The following is a 20,898-nucleotide window of genomic DNA, read 5'->3' on the forward strand; positions in this document are numbered from 1 at the left end:
GATTTTCTTGATTATAGTCCCCTTCTCAATGATGACAATCTAATACTATTTGTTGATTTTAATAAAGCGTTCGATACAGTAGAACACAAATTCATGTTTGCAACATTAGAATACTTAAAATGTGGGAATTTCTTTAGAAAGGCGATTACGACCCTGTAGAGCGAATGTACCAGCTCTGTTAAAATGGTTAATGGGACGTCTGGTAGATTTGATCTTTCTAGGGGCATCAGACAAGGCTGCCCAATCTCACCGTTTCTTTCTCTGCTCGTCACACAGGTTCTTTCTTGCTATGTAAATATGAATTTCTTTCAAGGTATTAACGTTTTTGGGAATGAATAAAAAATATGTCAGCTAGCTGATGACACAACACTATTTTATAAAAATGCTGCAGAGATTAGCAAAGCAATTCGTACCATAAATAATTTCTCTAAAGTAGCTGGCCTCAACCTTAATATAAGCAAATGTGAGATTTGTCCACTTAGGAGTGTTAACCTCGAAGAAACTGATGGAATCCCTGTCAAGGAGGTCGTCACATATCTTGGTGTAAAACTTTGCAAAGATGAATCATATCGTGCTTCTCTTAACTTTAATCCGATTATCAACAGTACAAAAAGAAAGTTTGACTCTTGGTTGCAGAGATTTATCCATTTATGGTCGTGTCTTATTGTCTAAATCTGAAGGTTTGTCAAGATCTGCATATCTCTCCCAAGCTCTATTTGTACCTGTAATGATTTATGTCTGTGTTCCTCTGTCCCGTGTTCAGCAGGTCCCCGTTATGTTGATTAGTCTCCCCAGGTGTTTCTGATTAGCCCCGCCCCCTTGTTATCTTGTTTCGCTTGTCTGTCTGTGTATTGAAGCCCTGTGTTAAGCAGTTAAAAACAATGACATTAATTTAATTGTTAATTTAAGTAAGAATGAAGTTAAGAGTATTATCAAGAAGAGACTAAAGGAAAGGTGGCAAAAACAGTGGGATAAGGAGAAAAAAGGTCGGTGGTTCTATAGAATTCAAAGGAAAGTGGGAGAGATGAGAATTGCAGGGAAAAACAGGACAGAAGAAATAGTAATATCAAGGGTGAGATTTGGACACACAAGATTAAATAGTACACTTTATAAAATGGGTAAACATGATACGGGAAGATGTGATTATTGTGGGGAAGAGGAAACAGTAGAACATGTTTTAATGCATTGTCAGAAATATGAGAATGAAAGAAGGTTGTTAATTCATAATTTAAAAAAAATAAAAATGCAATTTATACCAAAGTATATTCTGCAAAATAACTCGAGAAATGAGTGTTATATTTTTATTCTTCAGTTTCTTGAGGAATCTAATTTGTGGGAGAGAATAAAAAAAAAAAAAAAAAGAGAAGTCGTCTTGATCCACACTCCATACCAGTTGGTGGCGGAAATACACCATTTTGTTGTTTGTCAACCGCCAATAAAATTCAAGAAGAAGAAGAAGAAGAAGAAGAAGAAGAAGAAGAAGAAGAAGAAGAAGAAGAAGAAGAAGAAGAAGAAGAAGAAGAAGAAGAAGAAGAAGAAGAAGAAGAAGAAGAAGAAGAAGAAGAAGAAGAAGCCCTGTGTTTAGTTCAGTCAGTTCTTGTATATTGTTGCATCATGGTGGTTGTTCTGTTCCTGAGTCTCAGTCCTGAGTTTGTGCTTGTATATGTGAAGTTTTGAGTTGATTTAATAAAAGACTACTGCACGTGGCTCCTGCTTCCTCCTCTGCTTCAACCAAGACGTAACAGTACCCGAGACATTTACCAAAGAGTTTGACAAGTTGTTATTTGATTTTGTTAAAAAAAAACTAATAAAAAAAAACTCATTACTTAAAGAAAAATATATGATGCAATCCATATGATCAGGGTGGTTTGAATGTTGTGGATTTTACAACTTTGAACAGCACTTTTAAAATAAATTGGCTAAAATGCTTTATTAACAATAATTGCTCTATGTGGAATATTTTCCCTAGCCATTTAATTAATCAACTTGGTGGTATAAATCTTTTCCTTAGATGCAGTTTTGATATCAGCAAAATACCTCTTCGTTTATCTCATTTTCACAAGCAAGTCTTTTTGCCATGGTGTTTGGCTTTTAAACATAACTTCTCTCCTCACTCCTTCTTTATTTGGAATAATAAGTACATTACACACCAAAGAAAAACATTATTTTTAAGACTTTGGTTTGAGTCTGATATACTATTAGTTAGTCAGTTGTTAGTATTACTGAACTATGTCTGAAATGTAAGTGTCATATTTCTGTTAAAGAATATTGTATTGTCATGAATTCTATTTCTGCCAAAACTTTATCTCTATTCAGAAATCAGGGCTCTAGGGGTTACACTGCAAGTAAAGTCTCTGAACATTTGTTTTTAGATAAACTTGATTTAATTAATGATAAATGCAGTAACTGATTAGATCTCTTTTTGTCAGCATCTCTTCTCCTCCATCTACATTTGTTTGGGTTAATATGTTTCCCTCATTTGAGTGGGAATATTTTTGGGGAGATCTTAGTCGGTATTGAGTATCAGATAAAACCAAAGGAGTGTCTTTTAAAACTGCTCACAGAATATATCCTGTGAAAGACACTTTAGAGCGTTTTCATCTGGATATTGACTACAACTGCTGTTTCTGTAATTGTGAAAGAGAGTCTATTGTGCACTTCTTCTTTGAATGTCCCTGTTCTTCAGTCTTTTGGTATGAGATGTCTCAGTTTCTAGGTGGTAAAATGAACTGCAATCTAGTCTTAAATTTGTCATCTGTTTTACTTCATACAAATGAATTTGACTTTTCTAAAAGAAAAATGTATATTATTGATTTGTTTCTATTATTAGGAAAATGTCATATTCATCAAACTAAATGGAGTAACTCAAAACCCAACTTTGCTCATTTAAAGCAGCCTTTAAAACGTATTTTCAATCTGTTAAGTTTTTTAAAAAATCGAAAAGCCCAAAGATCTGTATCTCTGCTAAATGAATATATGTTTGTGATGCCCTTTATCTTTTGTTTGTTTCTTTTCTTTTTTTCTTTTTCCACATTATTGTTGTTTCAAGTTATACTTACCAAATGTAAAAATGTGTAAAAGAAATGTGAAAATTTCAGAAAAAATTAATAAATAAAAGTGCGGTGATGTAAGCGATTTCATACGTTTCAGTGTGAATGAGCAACTTTTGGAAAGCGTTTGAAAATGATAGTGTGGACGCGGAGCGTTTTTAGACGAAAACTCCATGTCCAAATCTATCCGGATTAGTGTAGACGTAGCCTAAAGTGACTGTTCTCTATTTTCTTCTCTATTTTAAAATGTAATTTATTCCTGTGATCTTTATTCCTGTGAATGATCAGCATCATTACTCCAGTCTTCAGTGTCACATGATCCTTCAGAAATCACTCTAATATGAGGATTTGATGATCAAGAAACATTCAATATTAGTTTCAATGTTGAAGACAGTTGTGGACACTTTCTATTCATCACAGCATCATGAAATAAAAATGTAAAAAACTGTTTTCAATATTGATAATAATCATAAATGTTTCTTGAGCATCAAATCCTCATATTAGAGTGATTTGTGAAGGATCATGTGACACTGAAGACTGGAGTAATGATGCTGAACATTCAGCTTTGATCACAGGAATAAATTACACTATATTATATATTCACATAGAAAACAGATGATTTAAATTGTAATAATATTTCACAATATGACTGTTTTTGTTTGTATTTTTAATCAAATAAATGCAGCCTTGGTGAGCAGAAGAGACTTCTTTTAAAAACATTAAAAATCTTACCGATCTAAAACGTTTGACTGGTAGTGTACATATACAAAATTAAAATGATAAATAATTAAATATATATATATATAATTATTTATCATTTAAATTTGATCATTATATATATCTACTGTTTTGTGCATGTATTCCCGGCTCCCGAATAGACGACGAAGCGAACATTAACTATGAGTGCGATAAAGCAAAACTTGCTTGAGGGAAAACTTATTACAGATCCAGATGATGCAGGAAAAACTACATTCTGGAAGAATTATGATCTTGTCTTTTCAACCAATAAAGAGCCCACGGTTACGTACAGCGTAGAGCTTGCGAAGCTGTCTTGGCGTACGACAGCAGAAAGACCGGTTCATCTTCTCTACAGCGACACACTGATCGTGGATGCACTCGTCCAACAGCAGGCCTAGCCGCTAGTAACAACACACACTCATCTCTTTCACACTATTTATCTCCAACAGCCAAGTCAGTACCAGCTTCTGTACAATCCAATGGAGCCGGGAAATGTGTGAGTTTTGCTGTCGGGATATTAGGTCGTTTCATACGGTTGCTGGAAGAGGTTTTATTAACCGAGCGCAAGACCTAATAAATCTGGGGTCTACATATGGGTCTCAGCGGAGAGTGTGTTACATGATCCCACAATCATCTCTCTGAGATCTAATGAAACCGCAGCCTCCAAACGACAGGCGCTGGTCAACGAAATATCAGAAATTATGTCTGCACTCGTGAGATTCGTCAAGCAAACGGGTATAATAAGCCAGTTATCAAAAACTGTCAGGCAAATGTCAGACACCAGGTTTAGCACTGTGTTCCTTACCTTGGATTCAGTTAAGCAGGAGTACGCTGAGCTTCGTGGAAAACTTGAGAGCCGCAAAATTGACGAAATATCTATATATATTTTCTATGAGAAACGGACCTTGAGTTCGGGCTTCAAATATATAACTTTAATGGTCGGGTCGGGTTAAATGATTTCGGGTTCGGGCTTCAGTTGCAGATCTCTACAACAGATAACAATCACTGTTCTGGAGTGTGGAGTTCCCATCTTGCGGACTCACCTTTCCAGACACAACTTCATGCTTTTGGATTATCACTTCTTTTGGACTGTATATACACTGGTGGACCCGAACACTGGGACGCTTCAACACCCAAGGATTCTTATGGGCTGTTTTAGGGTGCGATGGACTCTATGCTTTTAACAGCCTGAGTGTTCCTGGTTTTATTGTGTTGTTTCAAAGTCTCCTGTGAAGATTGTAAATACACCGTTCTTATCCACTTTAACCTCAGTTTGTGTCTCATTCTTTTAACACCCAATTCCTCACACAGTAAATCTGACCACATTTTAACTTTTGTAACTCAACTTAATTGGCTGATCGTTACAGCTTGACTATATATCATGGGCTATTTAGCATTATTTCACACTGTATCCAGAGTTAGTTTGTAAGATGTATGTCTTGTTTTGACTACGTTTCCCATGGTTCTTTGTGTTATTCTACTCCATGACCTACTTTCCCTGGTTGATTGATTAGTTATTCTGTTTCAATTATCTCATTAATTTCCTTTGTTTCATCCATGCTTATATACCCTGAGTTCTGTCTTAGTCTCTGTCCGTCTTCATCTATGTATAGCGTGTATGAAGTGTATTCTGGTATTATCTTTAGAAATGTCTTTATGCTAATAAAGTGAATATATTTTTCATAATTAACAAGAAATACTAAATAAGTGTTAATAAAGGTGCTGACGAGTGATCCATGAGAGACAAACTTTTGTCTCATCTCCGTTTCTCCTGTTTATTCAGGACTTTTAATCTGTTGATCTGTTTGTTTCTCCAAACACTGACAATCAGCAGATGAACAGAGGAGTGTTTATCACTGAAACTTCAGCATGAGAAGAAATCATTATAAGAGAGAGGGAGCATGACAGACCCTGGAGAAACTCTGGGACCAATAAAGAAGAGCAATAAATAAAACACATATAAGGGTTTTGAGATCTTTTATTTTACATATTTGAGTATTTTTATGTTTTTTTTTTTTTTGTGTGTGTGTGTGTGTGTGTGTGTGTGTGTGTTTAATCCAAGGACTTTGTGTTATATCTTAAAGTTTCAATGCAAGTTAATTTTAAATTGGCTTAGATTTAGTTAATTTTACCTAAATAAATCCTGATGTTGTTGTTTGTCCTGTTTCAACACACCTTGATCAGAAGCTCCACCCTCTTACAACACTAACCAGGAAGAGACGGATTTGTTATTTCTCTTTTCTGCCATACTGACTTTGTCTCGACAAAAGCAATAAAGAATCAGCGATCAGTGGAGTACGAAGAGGAAAACTTTACAGAAGAATTTGAAAAGTTTCTTTCTGAACAAGTTTGTTTCTGATCTTTGTGATTCTCATGGGGATTCATTTTTTAATCCGTCGTTCAGAAAGTGAAAGTAAAGTTTAGATTGCTGGAGCTCAAACAGTGAAAATGGCTTCAGCAGCTGAAGATGATTATATTTGTCCTGTGTGTCATGAAATCTACAAGGCTCCTGTTCTTTTATCCTGTAGTCACAGTTTCTGTAAAGAGTGTCTTCAACAGTTCTGGAGAACGAAGGAATCTCAGGAGTGTCCTGTCTGCAGGAGAAGATCCTCAAGATCTGATCCTCCATTTAATCTTGCCTTAAGAAACTTGTGTGAGTCGTTCCTGAAGGAGAGAAATGAGAGGCGTTCATCAGGGTCTGAGGAGATCTGCAGTTTACACAGTGAGAAACTCAAACTCTTCTGTCTGGAGGACAAACAGCCTGTGTGTTTAGTGTGCAGAGATTCAACACAACATGACAATCATAAATTCAGACCCATCAGTGAAGTGGTTTCATCATATAAGGTAAGACAAATGTTTCTTGATTCACATGTAAAGAATCATAACGAGTCATAGTGTAACGGTCACCGGCTGGAGTGCCCTTGAGAGCCACCAGAGGGCACTCCACACCAGACTCTCATGTTCACTCACAGACTACATCTCCCATCATTCTCTGCCTGGACTCATCAGCACGCATTATCACATTCACCAGTATCTCATCTGCTTGTTTAGTTAACCCTATATAATAACGGACTGCCTGCCTGTGTATGACCTATTGCCTGTTAATTGGATTACGTGTCTGGATTGCCCCTTAATAAAAGCTGCATTTGGATCTCACCTTCGAGTCTCGGAGCAGTTTCGTAACACATAAACACAGATTGTTCCGGTTACTAACGTAACCTTGGTCCTGATGAGCAAAGATCTGTGTGCGCAGAGTTCCTCCTTCGATTGGGCTAAAAGCAGTCAATCATTGAGGTAATTCAGGAGGTGAACTCCCATCTGTCTCAGGGGGAGAGGGCCACATCCACGAATATCATAAAAGTGCGCAGAGCAAGAGGCAGTCAGAATGGTAGGACTGTAGGGTGGTAAGCCCCTTCGAACGTGAATCTCAAGAACTGTGATGAGAGGCTATCTGGATATGAAAGTATGTGTCCTTCAGATCCACTGATAAAAACCGATCAGATCTGTGAGAGGATTTGTTTCAAAGTTAGCATTAGCATTCTGAACGGCCGTCTTACCAGAGCGCGGTTCAGACATCTCAAATCGAGGATGAGCCTGAGGACGCCATCCTTCACTGGAACGAGGAAGAAGCGGCTGTAAAAGCCTGAGTCGCCCTTCGCTAGCAGATCTTGTGCTTCAGCTCGGAGGACGTGAGCGTCGATGTCCGAGACTGAAGGGTTAGTCACACTCCTGAAGCAGGAGAGCCTGCGGGAGAACTGGAGAGAGTAACTCCGCTTGATTATTTCTAAAACCCAATCTGACATGCCAGTAAAAGCTTCTCAAGCCTGGCTCTGGGCGGCGAGGGGTTGAAGAAGCTGATATAATAACAATTTAAAAAATAATTTGTTACATTTATATAGCGCTTTTCTAGGTACTCAAAGAACTGCAGAACCGAACACACCCGAGGGAGAGACGGGGAGTCAAGGAGGGCTGTCTTGTCTTGATCTCTGTCAGGTTCAGCCAAAGGTGGTCTACCAAACTGGTCATGGCATGACCAATCGCTTGGGCCATAGACTTAGTGGCACGCAGGGTGAGGTCGGTCACGCTGCACAGCTCTTTGAAGGACACCGGGTCAAGATCAGTTTCAGACCAGTGCAGAGAAGGTTGGCCTGGTAGACTTAGGGTTAGGACTGAAAAGCCATTTGTCTGTACAGGCACACAGACGTGAACCAAGGTCAAGGTCAAGGTCACTTTTATTTATATAGCACCTTAAAACAGCATTTCTGCTGACCAAGGTGCTTCACAAAAACAGAATAAAAACAAAAAACACAATAAAAACCAAAATCGTACAAATTACATAGTAAAAAATTTAACTCACTAAGGCTACATATCCACAATTATGAAAAAGCCTGAGAGAAAAGATGCGTTTTCAGTGCTGACTTAAATACAAATAAAGAAGAAGAAAATCTGACAGATTGAGGTAACGAATTCCACAGTCTAGGACAAGAACGGAGAACGCTCTGTCACCTTTAGATTTCAAGCGAGAGTGCGGGATAGTTAATAATCTCTCAGATGATGATCTAAGAGATCTTCGAGGAGAGTACTGACAAATAAGGTCTGAAATATAAACTGGAGCAAGACCATGCAAGGCTTTAAATACAATAGTCAAAACCTTGTCCTCAATTCTGTATTTGACCGGTAGCCAATATAAATAAAATAACCTCAGTCTTCTTTTCATTCAACTGAAGAAAATTTTCACCCATCCAACTTTTAATGTCATTTACACAGGCTAATAAATCAGATAAAGACTTAGAATCAGGCTTTACTGACATATACAACTGGGTATCATCCGCATAAATATGATAAGGAACCTGATGAGATTCAAAGATGTAACGAAGGGGGAGCATATATAGAGAAAATAAAATCCGTCCCAAAATGGAGCCTTGCGGTACTCCACCCATGACAGGAACAGGTGATGAATGAGACTGACCTATCTCCACAGAGAAGCTCCTCTCAGAGAAATAGGATCTAAACCACTCTACAGCTGAATCACAGATACCAGCCTCAGTTTTTAACTTGTTTAAAAGAATGCAGTGATCCACTGTATCAAAAGCTGCACTTAAATCCAACAATACCTGAACTGTACAGTTTCCGGAATCCACAAATAACAACAGGTCGTTTACCACTCTCAGCAAGGCTGATTCAGTGCTATGCTTGGATCTAAACCCAGACTGAAACGGATCGAGTATATTATTCTCAATTAAGTAAGGGGATAACTGATTTAAAACAGCTTTCTCCAATACTTTAGATAAGAAAGGCAGTTTTGAAATAGGTCTATAGTTATGTAGATCAGATGGATCCAAATTTGCCTTTTTGAGCAGCGGATGAACTACTGCATGTTTGAAACAAGATGGAACGGAGCTCGTCTGTAAAGAACTGTTAATGACAGAAATAATATTTGGTGCAACTGAGTCCAGGACTTCCTTAAACAATGTAGTTGGTATAACGTCAAGTGAACGAGTGGTCAATCTTAAACTGGACACTATATTCGATAGTTCCGCATGTGAGATTGGATGGAAGTGAGAAAATTTAGCTCTATTCAAAGGCAGACGCCAGACCTTCTGGGATGGATTCGGTACAATCTGGGATTTGATGCAAAGGATTTTGTTAATGAAGAAGCTGCAAAACTTCTCACACAACTCTGGGCTCTGAGCAACACCAATCTCAGTAGAAGAATTTAATACTGAATTTATAGTAGCGAACAAAAACTTTGGACAATGGGAATTTTGAGAAATCAAATTAGAAAAATATTTAGACCTTTGCAAAGCGGCCTCCTCTTGAAACTTAACTAAGGAATATTGCAATAGCTGATAAGAGATTTGTAATTTGTCCTTCCTCCATTTTCTTTCTGCCCTTCTACACTCCTTCCTTAAAGAAGGAACTTTGTTCATCCAAGGCTGTTTTTTAGGTTTTCGTATCCTGACTTTACAGGGGGGGATTTCATCAGGCTTCAGTATTCAGTGTTGATCTGATTGGACAGCTGCAGTGATCAGGACTGGTTGTGTTTAGTCCAGCTGAACTACATTATAAATGCAGTTTCATAGATCTGAGGAATTAGTAACTACGGGGGCAAATACATTTTCACGCCGGCCCAGTTGGTATTGGATAACCTTTTTGTTTCAATAAATAACTTTGTTCATTTACAAACTGTACTTTGTGTTTACTCAGGTTGCCTTTGTTTTATGGTAGGTTTTAATTTCTGAATCAATTTATTATGAGATGGGGGCAAATACTTTTTCACTGCATTATATGATCATATCACTGTATTGTCTTCTCTTCACTGTAATCTGGTGTTTTAATGTATTGTTGTTCAATTCTAGGAGGAGCTCAATACAGCACTGAAGTCCTTACAGAAGAAACTTGAAGACAATGAAAAAATGAAAGCAGAGTTTGAGAAAATAGTTCAACACATCAAGGTGAGGAAACAGAAAAGAGAGTCATTTTCATTACAGCTGTTGGATCACTATATACAGTTATGATTTGATATAATGGATTCCAGTTTATTATTTCTGTAAATGACTAGCAGCAATCTGCTTCTGGATCCGTTTTATGTCGGGTATCCGAGTTTATCTTGATATTAATGATGTGTGTCGATTGAGATGATTGAAGTGAATGTGCTTTGATTTCAGTCTCAAGCTGAGCACACAGAGCATCAGATTAAACAGCAGTTTGAGAAGCTTCATCAGTTTCTCAGAGATGAAGAAGAAGCTACAGTCACTGCACTGAGGGAGGAAGAGGAGCAGAAGAAGCAGAGGATGAAGGAGAAGCTGGAGGAGATGAACACACACATCTCAGCTCTTTCACACACAATCAAAGACATGGAGGAGATGATGAAAGCCAATGACGTCTGCTTTCTGAAGGTCTGATTTCAGATCATTGGTTGATTGATTGATGATTGATTGAGTTCTTGATGATAAATGGTGTGTTTGTTCTGCAGGAGTTTCCAGTAGTTCTGACTCCTAAATGTTCTTCCAGAGTCAAGAGATCACAGCGGAATCCATGGATGGCTTCTGGAGCTTTGATTCATGTGCCACGATACTTGGGCAACCTGCCGTTCAGAGTCTGGAAGAAGATGCAGGACATCATCCAAAACAGTGAGTCTGACAGCAGGAGATCTGAGCTGGACATGATGGATGGGTGGAGAGTTAGAGGCTCTTCATGACAGAGATAGACAGACAGACAAACAGACAGACAGATAGATAGATAGATAGATAGATAGATAGATAGATAGATAGATAGATAGATAGATAGATAGATAGATAGATAGATAGACATATAGATAGATAGATAGATAGATAGATAGATAGATAGACATATATATATAGATAGATAGATAGATAGATAGATAGATAGATAGACATATAGATAGATAGATGGTAGATAGATAGATAGACATATAGATAGATAGATAGATAGATAGATATACATATAGATAGATAGATAGATAGATAGATAGATAGATAGATAGATAGATAGACATATAGATAGATAGATAGATAGATAGATAGATAGACATATATATATAGATAGATAGATAGATAGATAGATAGATAGATAGACATATAGATAGATAGATGGTAGATAGATAGATAGACATATAGATAGATAGATAGATAGATAGATATACATATAGATAGATAGATAGATAGATAGATAGACATATAGATAGACATAGATATATAGATAGATAGATAGTAGATAGACATATAGATAGACAGACAGACAGACAGATAGATAGATAGATAGATAGATAGATAGATAGATAGATAGATAGATAGATAGATATACATATAGATAGATAGATAGATAGACATATAGATAGACATAGATATATAGATAGATAGATAGATAGATAGATAGATAGATAGACATATAGATAGACAGACAGACAGACAGACAGACAGACAGATAGATAGATAGATAGATAGATAGATAGAACAGTTTGGTGTTTGTTAGATGGTTAGAATTAGTAACATGATGCTAATACAATCACCTTGTTGCTTGCATGTTTTAGCAAGATGTAACTTGATGCTAGCATTATTAACATGTTGTTAGCATTGTGCTAACATTATTAGCATGCTTCTGCGTTTTAGTTAGCATTTTTGACGTTTTAACACTTACCTAATCGCTATTAGCATGTAGCTATTCGCTGCTAGCATGTGTAGCATGTTCTGTTTGCTAGCATTAGTCAAAGGAGACAACCACCATGTCTCTACGATGTTCTGGTGCAGAGATGTAGGTCTTGCTGAACAGTTGCTAGGGTACTCTGTTTAGTTGCTAGGGAGTGGCTTGGCAGCTGCCAATGATGTTACTTCAAAGGCTGCTTGCCAGTATGAATGATATAAACCAACCGCAACTCCTCTATGACATTCAGATTAGAAGATAACCCTCTTTGGATTTGGGTTGCTAGGGTGCTAGCAACCCAGAGATTCATGTTTGTAAGTCAAACACAACAGACAGTCATAATAAACTAATTTAAAACAAAACACAGACTATGAGAGCCACTAAAATGAAGATGATCAGATGCTGTAGATCAGACACACACTTACAGTTCTTCATCTACAGCATAAATCTCAACAGATCTCATTGATTTATTGTTATTTAACTTTCCCAAAGTATCAGTTTCTCTTGATGGACACAAATGTCTGAATCTCATATTTAATGTTTGTAGTTGATGCCGTTAAACTCTGATGATAAAAACGAGTGTGAATATAATAACAGCACTGACAGTGATCAGAGGAAAATGTGTTTGATCAACAGGACGAGTGTCATAATTCATAATAATAATCTGTGTTGGGTTTAGGGGTGGCACGGTTCACAAAACCCACGGTTCGGTTCGTATCATGGTTTTAGGGTCACGGTTTTCGGTTCTGTACGGTTCTTGTTGTTAATTTTTCTTTTAACCTTTAACACACTGCAAAAGTTTACTTCAGCATATGATATATAACTTAATTATCTAATTATTTCTTTCATAAATGGGGCGTGTTTGCAAAACGCAGCTTCTCATTTCCCATTTCGAAATAATATAGTGAGCAAGTGAGCGGTTACCGTGAGGAAACTTTCAGTGGCCCTGGAGGTCCATCCATCTGGAGAGCTACGTGGGCTGTGTCGGACAGTTCTTTGTCAATTTCTCCTCGTGTCTCGTCATCATAGGCGTAATCTGCGAGTGGGACATTTCCCCACCATTTTTTGCCAGGGTCGATATTTACCCCACCACTTTTGAAACATCTCGCGGCACGGATGTACCAATAGAAATAAATAAAGCATCTCCTGTTAACTAGCAAAGTATTCTTTTCGTCCGTTTGTTAAATAAGAAGCAATCTAGCGCTGAAATGTGTTGTTTTTTAAATCAAGTGATCAAAGTGCTCGTTGCCGCTGCGATCAGTGGCGCTGATACAGTGTTCTCTTGTGGCTCGCGCACACGCCGCACAGTCTTCACTCGGACGCGCGCTTCAATCCGTTGTGGAGACTCTCTATTCGTTCTGATGAAATCATAACAAAATTCACACAAATCTGTCCCTGCTTGATATACAACCACTGATAAACATAATCGGTTTTGATGAAAAAGAAAAAAATATATAGGAGTGCGGATTAGAACTCAGAACCTCTGACACGCTTGGCTAAAGTTATTCCACTGGACCATTGAAGTAGCCTACATACGTGAAACAATCGATCTATGTATTTATTCATGTGAAAAAACATCATATAGTGGAGTAGATCTCATTAAATGTCTAAGTAAACCCAGTGCACTATTTAAATCGATTGCTGGACATCGTAATGTTATTCTGCATACATCTGATTTATGATTTAGCATTGTATTAGCACGGGCACGAGGCTACATTGCGCATGCGTCGAACCGTGCGAACCGTGCGACGCACACACGCACCGAACCAAGACAAGCGAACCGAACGGTTCGGATGTTTTTTCATGTACCGTGCCACCCCTAGTTGGGTTCACTCTTGATCATTATATGAAGATCAGAATAAAAGCATCTGTTGATTGTGTCTCATCAGCTCCTGTGATTCTGGATCCAAACACGGCTCATCCACGTCTCGTCCTGTCTGATGATCTGACCAGTGTGACATATAGCGAGAACTATCAACCAGTTCCTGATAATCCAGCGAGATTTGACTGTCTCTGTGTTCTGGGTTCAGAGGGTTTTAACTCAGGAACACACTGCTGGGATGTGGAGGTTAAAGAGAGTTCACGCTGGAGACTTGGAGTAACTAGAGCATCAAACCAGAGGAAGTTTGGAGTTTTTTTCTTCTACAGTGATGTCTGGTGTGTGGAGTATAATGAGCTGTATATTGAGTTCGGACTGCATTTTGGTTCTGGTTTTCCTGTTAAACAGAAGCTTGATCGTGTGAGAGTGAATCTGGACTATGACGGAGGAACGGTGTCGTTCTCTGATCCTGTAACTAACACACATCTACACACATTCACAACCACCTTCACTCACACACTCTTTCCATTCTTCTGGTGTTGTGACTCTCTGAGGATCTTAGCGGTCAATAGTCAGTAAACGTCACTCCTGTAGATCTGGATCTTCCTGCTTTCATCATGTTTCCAATATTTAATCCATATCACATGAGTAAGAGTGCTGTTGATCTGAATATCAGTACGGTGGCTGTGATTGGGCCGTGATGATCACATGACTGATATCCAGCACTACAGCAACACTCAGATCAATAAACAAGAAGTTTTCATTTATATTCCACTTCACACAATTAGACGATTAGAGACCGTTTTAGCATTCATGTTTTCAGGAGAATTGACATTTACCAGATTATTTCAGTCAATGTGTGTTTATTCATTTGTAACTTTTTTTGCATCATAATTATATATGATTATATATCATATTTTTTCTTGTATTACATCAAATCACTGAAGCAGTAAATTCTGCACATTCTCAGTGTTTGTTCAACATGAGACTAAATGAATAATTATTTCAGTTATAGAGGAGAAATGATCATTTGTTCATTGGAATAAATGGATGTAAAGGTTCTTGCTGATAATCTTGTGTTTTAAATAAATAAATAATATGTGATTATGTGATTTAATGCTCAGAGTGAAAGATGAAATGTTTGGGATGATAATTAGGGTTTAAGTCGTGGAAACAATACTTTACAGACGTAACATGTTTATTTGACCTTTCTTTCTGCCTTTATTGGAAACTCCTTCAGTCTTCCTTCGTTTGACAGACACACATCTGGAGTTTTGACGAGCGGCAGAGATTTACAAGCCTCTGATTTCCTCCTCCATTTCAAACATGTTATTATATATTAATAAATATTATAAAAACAAGTGTCATGATTTTCTGTACTTCATTATAAAGGCTATTTAGATCAATACTTGATCCAGCAATATTCAGAAACGGCTGCAGCTTTTAGGATATTTTTCTGTTTAACTTTTTCTAGATTATAAAAAACAGACAAAATTACAAAAAGAATTACAAGAAGAATGATGTTTGAGAGGTAACACGTGTTATTCTTACCAATAGTGATAAAATAATTTAATATACAATTTAATTATATGAATATTATGAACTTTTTTAACGCTGCTTTATAACGGGATCAACAAAATGCTTCTGTCATGTGACACCATATTTATTTGCTTTAAAACCATTTTTCTCTACAAAAAGTGTTTCCAAACTAGTTTTTCGCAACATTTGAAGTTAAATGACTTTTGTAAGCAGTCTTTACACAGGATGCATTTCTGATAAAGAGATAACCAAGTCATCTGGCATTCTAGATCTTCTTCAAGAGGGCGATGCAGTGATGTTGGACAAAGGGTTTTTAATTAAAGACCTACTGGATGAAATTCATGCCACACTAGTTATCCCACCCTTTCTGGGCCCAAGTGGGCAGTTCAACAATGAGGAACTTGCACGCACACGAAACACAGCTCGTTTGAGAGTCCACACTGAACGGGCCATTCGACGAATTAAGGAATTTCACATTTTCGATCGGGTGATTCCTCTGTCATTGGCTGGTTCTGGAAATCAGCTCTGGACAGTGTGTGCTATACTCACACATTTTCATGGTCTATTGTTTAGAGTGAACATTTAAACATCACACAGACATAGTGCACAATAAACATCTGGGAGAATTCCAGCACTTGTCCGGTTAACTCTTTGGGGATTTGCATTTGGTGGTTTTACTTTGAAAACTGATACTCTGCTGAGTGACTTTGGCTTCAGTCCTAATGTTCTTGATGGCACATGCCATGTTTGAGGCAAAGAGGTTTTACTTGTTCTGGGCGGTACAGATTTGTGCCCCATTTTTAGGTAGTGAGCCAGTGTGTACAGTAGTCCCAGTAAGTGGTTGCAGTGCCCCAGTCCTGCTTTACAAGTGCAGTGGGAGTCTTGGATATATGGGCTTTCTGAAGACAGATCCACCTGCAAAAAAAAACACATTTTTATGGTAAATTATATTCCAGCAATGCATGTTCTGTAAACAAAAAAGATTATTTTTTAAAGCCCCTAAAACATAATATAGATTGTATCGATGGAGAATTTAAAGACCATTGTGATAAGGAAGTATCAATTTTAGAGATAAAAACTTAAATTAAACAAGTCCCCCGGTAATGATGGCTTAACTGCTGAATTTTTTTAAACATTTCAAGACGATCTAGTTGAATTTCTGTCAATGGTCTTTAGAGAATCTATTGAGCAGGGGTTTGCCCTCCATGACACCAGGTCTAATATCCTTAATTCCAAAGCCTGATAAAGACCTATTACCTTCATTAATAATGACAGTAAAATTATTGCTTCCATATTCGCTGAAAGGTCAGGATTAGAATTTATTATTGATAATCAGGTTTTATAAAAGGAAGACATATTTGTAATAATATTAGACTTGTGTTAGATCTTGTTGTGGAAAAAAATTATCTTTTCTTTGCATTTTATTTTCAATGATTTAGCAAATGAATGCCATGCGTTCTTTGGATGTATTTTGAGTTTCTTTTATGATGCTGATACAGCTGGAAGGTGTGTGTGAGACTTCAGAGGTGAGAAGACCCCCGGGCTGGGGAGGGTTCAAGGGGGGGTCCCTTTTGTTATTTTGTTTAGTGGGGGCTGTAAGAGATAGCCTTTGAATAGAACACTATAAAGTAGCTGGTCAACCTCTGCTCTGGGTCTCACTCCGCCTGCAGCTGGACTGTGGGTAGACTGGGAACATTTCTTGCAAGAAATAAATATCTTTTAAGGACAATTTGAATCCTGATGTCTCTTATGCCTGATGCTGTTTTGTTAGTTATTGTTTTTGCCACAACAATTGGTGTCAGAAGTGCGAACCATGAGGTTTCTTCTGGCCCTGAGAAAGCGTATTGACGGACTGATCACCCTAAAGCACAAAAGGCTTTAGTCTTACCTCGCCGAATTGAGAGAGAAGAGCCAAAACTGCTATCAGGGCCAGGAGGAACCCACTGGATTCAGAAAGAACTCGGTGGCAGTAAAAGCATCTCGGGTAAGAGACAGTAAAATTATTTTAATTTGTATGGTGTAATTTGATACAACTGTGGGTTAACCATAGTGGCTGGAACTATCTCTTTGGTACGGGCAGAGAAGGTTTTCGAGGGGGAGATTGTCAAATCAAGTATATTTGTATAGCGCTTTTCACAATACAGATTGTATCAAAGCAGCTTCACAAACACAAAAGTCAAGTCAAATTTTATGCCGAAAACTAGCTCGTAAGTGGACGGAAGAGCCACACGTGGACGGAAGAGCCACACGGACGGAAGAGCCACACCTGATTAATTAGTTTTACTCAAAATCTCTGTAATCGAGCACTAGAAAGTGCTCACGGAAAGATTGAGTAGACCGTAATTACAGGAAGCATATTTGCTAAACCTTGCCGATTTGAGGTGACAAAATCGGATCTGTTGAAGACGTTTAACAGATTATTAGACGCGCGTCGAAGGAAAATCCAGGAGAGATAGAAATCAGCCAATATGGGGTCATCTCAAAGCAAGCTTGAACAAAATTTTAAAGGCTACACCAGTTTTTCTGTAAAATGGGGAAAAATTACAGCCAGAAATGCATGCAAGAAATTGGGAAACGGAAAATTGTTAAACAAAGGGTTGTTGTAGTTTTGTTCATGAGTGTAAAACTGTGAACAGACAGTAGTTTGTTGAACTGAAGAAGATAGAAGAAAACGAAAATAAATGCAGAAAGGATTAGCATTTAGGGAAAGATAGAATGTTTTTAGAACGTTTTTCTTGATAGAATTTACAAACAGTGAATTGTTGAATGGAAAAGAAGCAGATAAAAAGAGAACAGAGTCGATGCAGAAAGAACTGGCATGTACTGTAAGAGATAGAATTCATGGAACTATTTATGAACGCCTGTTAAGGTAAATTAAGTTGAAATGGTATGAAAAGTGAGTTTTAGATAAAAATAAGGCATTGAGTATGATTAACAGGGACTAACATGATATAAAGATAAGGAATGTTTCATTAAGTAAAACGATTGTCTTTTGAACCTAAAGGGTCCAGCTATGCTGGGAGTACAGCAACAGCGCTTGCTTGTTCAAACCAGCTTCTGGATGTTAAATGTATACTTGTTTTGTAATCAGTGTTGTTGATGATAATATCAAATTAGAAAATGTCCAAAGATTGGATATTTTGTTGATATTAAGCCATTTAAGGAAATATATTGTTTTATAAAGGAAATTATGGGTTGGAGATAATTTCCCTAGACACGTGTGACTAAAGTTAATCAGAAACTTTGTGAAACCCATTTAGAATATTTAGATTTTCCGTGTCGCTTATGAAAATTAATGTTCTGCCAATAATAATGATGTGAATGTGCTTTATTGTATTAATGTTATGAAAACAAGGGTATTTAAGAATAGATTGCCATATTTTTGTAACAAGAGTTGAAGGTGCAAGCGGCTAGGATAGCTGTCTGTGTAATTTAGAGACTGAGAAGATTTAGAGAATCTTGTGGTTTCTGTGAAACAGTAGAGATAAGTAGGACTGAATAATTTTAATACAATCTTGTGATTTAAGTTGAATCTGCAAACTAACCATTTGATAGAAGAATAAGCTTTTAAAACCAGTGTTGATGAAATTAATGACACGTTGAAGTTTTAATACTGTATTGTTGGATTACAAATTTATTAAATGTTTAATTTAGTTTGCAACATACAGTATAACAGTAAAAGTTGAGTACATTGAAGTTAGCATTTTAAGGTTAGGTTAGGATAATGGTATCAACAGTTTCTGCCAGGCTGTTTTCTCTATTATAATTCACCCTATTGTCGTTAATGGCTCGAGCCAGTAGCCCCAAGACACACCTTTTGTCTTTAATGGCTCTTCGAGTCCCAGTATCACTCAGACTGATGGGATTAGCACACGAATGATTCGTCTATGCAATTTGCAATGCAATAGACTGTTATGCTGACTGAATTAGGATAGGCCAGACATTCAGTCTAGGGTGGTAACTGAACAGTCCTGATAAATAGTGAGATAAAAGAGAGCAAATGCTGTAAGCAGCTGCAGAGATTTGCAGATGATGTTTTGTAAAAGTTTGATTGTGATTGGAAAGATAAACAATAACTTGACTGGCTCCAAACAAAGAAAGTGCCAAAATGACACAAATTTAGAGAAAAGTCTGTGTTAATATGGGTTAGAAAGTAGATCAATGTTAATATGATGAAGATTGTTTCAGCTATTGAAATTGAATTTGCAACTGGGACTGTAAAAGAAAAGACAGAGAACTGCTTATCAATGGGTCTTTTGCATTTCCTGAATACAACACAATGTTTCAGAAGTGCAAAATAGGGTGAAGCTGTTAGAAAGATAAAAGGCAGAATAACAGAGAGTGTTTTATTGCGGTCAGCTGGGTCATTCAGTGACTGTATGCGCACTGTATGACTGTAAAAGTAAATGAGGGAGAAATAAAGTTGATAGTTGGAACTTTTGAAAGTTGTAAGAAGATTGAAAGATATTAAGTGTAAGGAATTCCTTTTGAAAGGAAAGAACTATAACAAGTACCGGTTGACGTAAAATTACAGATAAGACTAAATGAGTTGCAAAATATTTTAAAAGTACCGGTCACTAAAAGGATGATTGTGTTTTGAATGAAACACTTTGATAAGGTTTTAGATGGTATGGAGAGACAAATCTAATGAATGATTTATAATGATAATCAAAAAAATTATCACAAGCAGGGAGCGCAGCCTCAAAGGTTGAATCATAGAAGCAGATTGATAAACTCCTAGAGAAAACATTGAAGTCAGGTATTAAATTATGGCAATTGAAAACCTGACAACTAAAATTGAAATGAAATTTTCAACGTTATTAAGACCTAGAATAATTCTTATTATTTCTTTAAGATAAAATAAACAGAAGCAGTGTTACAGGATTAACAGTTGCTAAATGTAAAATGTGTAAAAGGCATTTGATTAAACAAAGGCTTGTTAATGTTGATTTTAAAAGAGGGTTTGCTTATCTAAATCTGGCATGTGCTGTGACTGAAACTGCCACAGTTTCAGTGCAACAGAGACTCATTCTGAGTGGATATTATGTCTAAATTACAATACATGTAATTTATGGAAAAGATGCCTTAAGATGGGCTACAGTTGAAAAAGATGGTAGATAAAGTCTGAAGTTAAAGGTTTATGAGAATGCAGTGTACCAGTCCTGATGCCTCAAGACTCTCTCTCTCTCATTCGATATCAGCTGAAAGCTGTTGTCTGAGCCTGTGTAAAGCACAGTGTTTCAGTTGAAAATCATAGACACAGAGATGTTAAAGGAAATCGTTGCCATTCAAAGGGCAATTTGTACTAAATGTTCTAGAAGTAAAACTGAATGACTTTAAAGAAGTCTTTAAAATAATACTGTTTAGGACTTGTTTATTTTAGGACCAGAGACTTTTAGCTCTCATTTTAGCTTCCACCATAAAACAGGGCCGATGGCTCCGGCTACAGACGTAGATGTACACTGAATGTACGATTGTGATCTAAATTCACTGACTATAATCTAAGCAGCTAGGTTGCTACCTTTAAGATGATTAATGAATTTTAAGTGATTAAATACTGTTGTTATTAATCTGTCTCCCTATGTTTAA

The 20,898-nt window shown here is 37.1% G+C and overlaps 2 protein-coding genes across 2 annotated transcripts in view; one reads left to right on the forward strand and one right to left on the reverse strand.

Annotated features, from left to right (window-relative positions):
• LOC311278748 (nuclear factor 7, ovary-like) overlaps positions 1 to 20,898 on the reverse strand; it is a 1,193,180-nt gene that overhangs the window by 413,734 nt on the left and 758,548 nt on the right. The gene's annotated exons all lie outside the window — the stretch shown is intronic.
• On the forward strand, positions 5,828 to 14,872 carry LOC311278743 (zinc-binding protein A33-like). Its single transcript, XM_084389768.1, has 5 exons — positions 5,828 to 6,632; positions 10,148 to 10,243; positions 10,457 to 10,687; positions 10,765 to 10,921; positions 13,841 to 14,872. The coding sequence occupies exons 1-5, from the start codon at positions 6,237 to 6,239 to the stop codon at positions 14,347 to 14,349; spliced, it is 1,389 nt and encodes a 462-aa protein (XP_084245894.1). The 5' UTR covers positions 5,828 to 6,236; the 3' UTR covers positions 14,350 to 14,872.

Source organism: Rutilus rutilus (assembly GCF_951802725.1).
Source record: "Rutilus rutilus genome assembly, chromosome: 19".
NCBI classification, from domain to species: Eukaryota; Metazoa; Chordata; class Actinopteri; order Cypriniformes; family Leuciscidae; genus Rutilus; species Rutilus rutilus.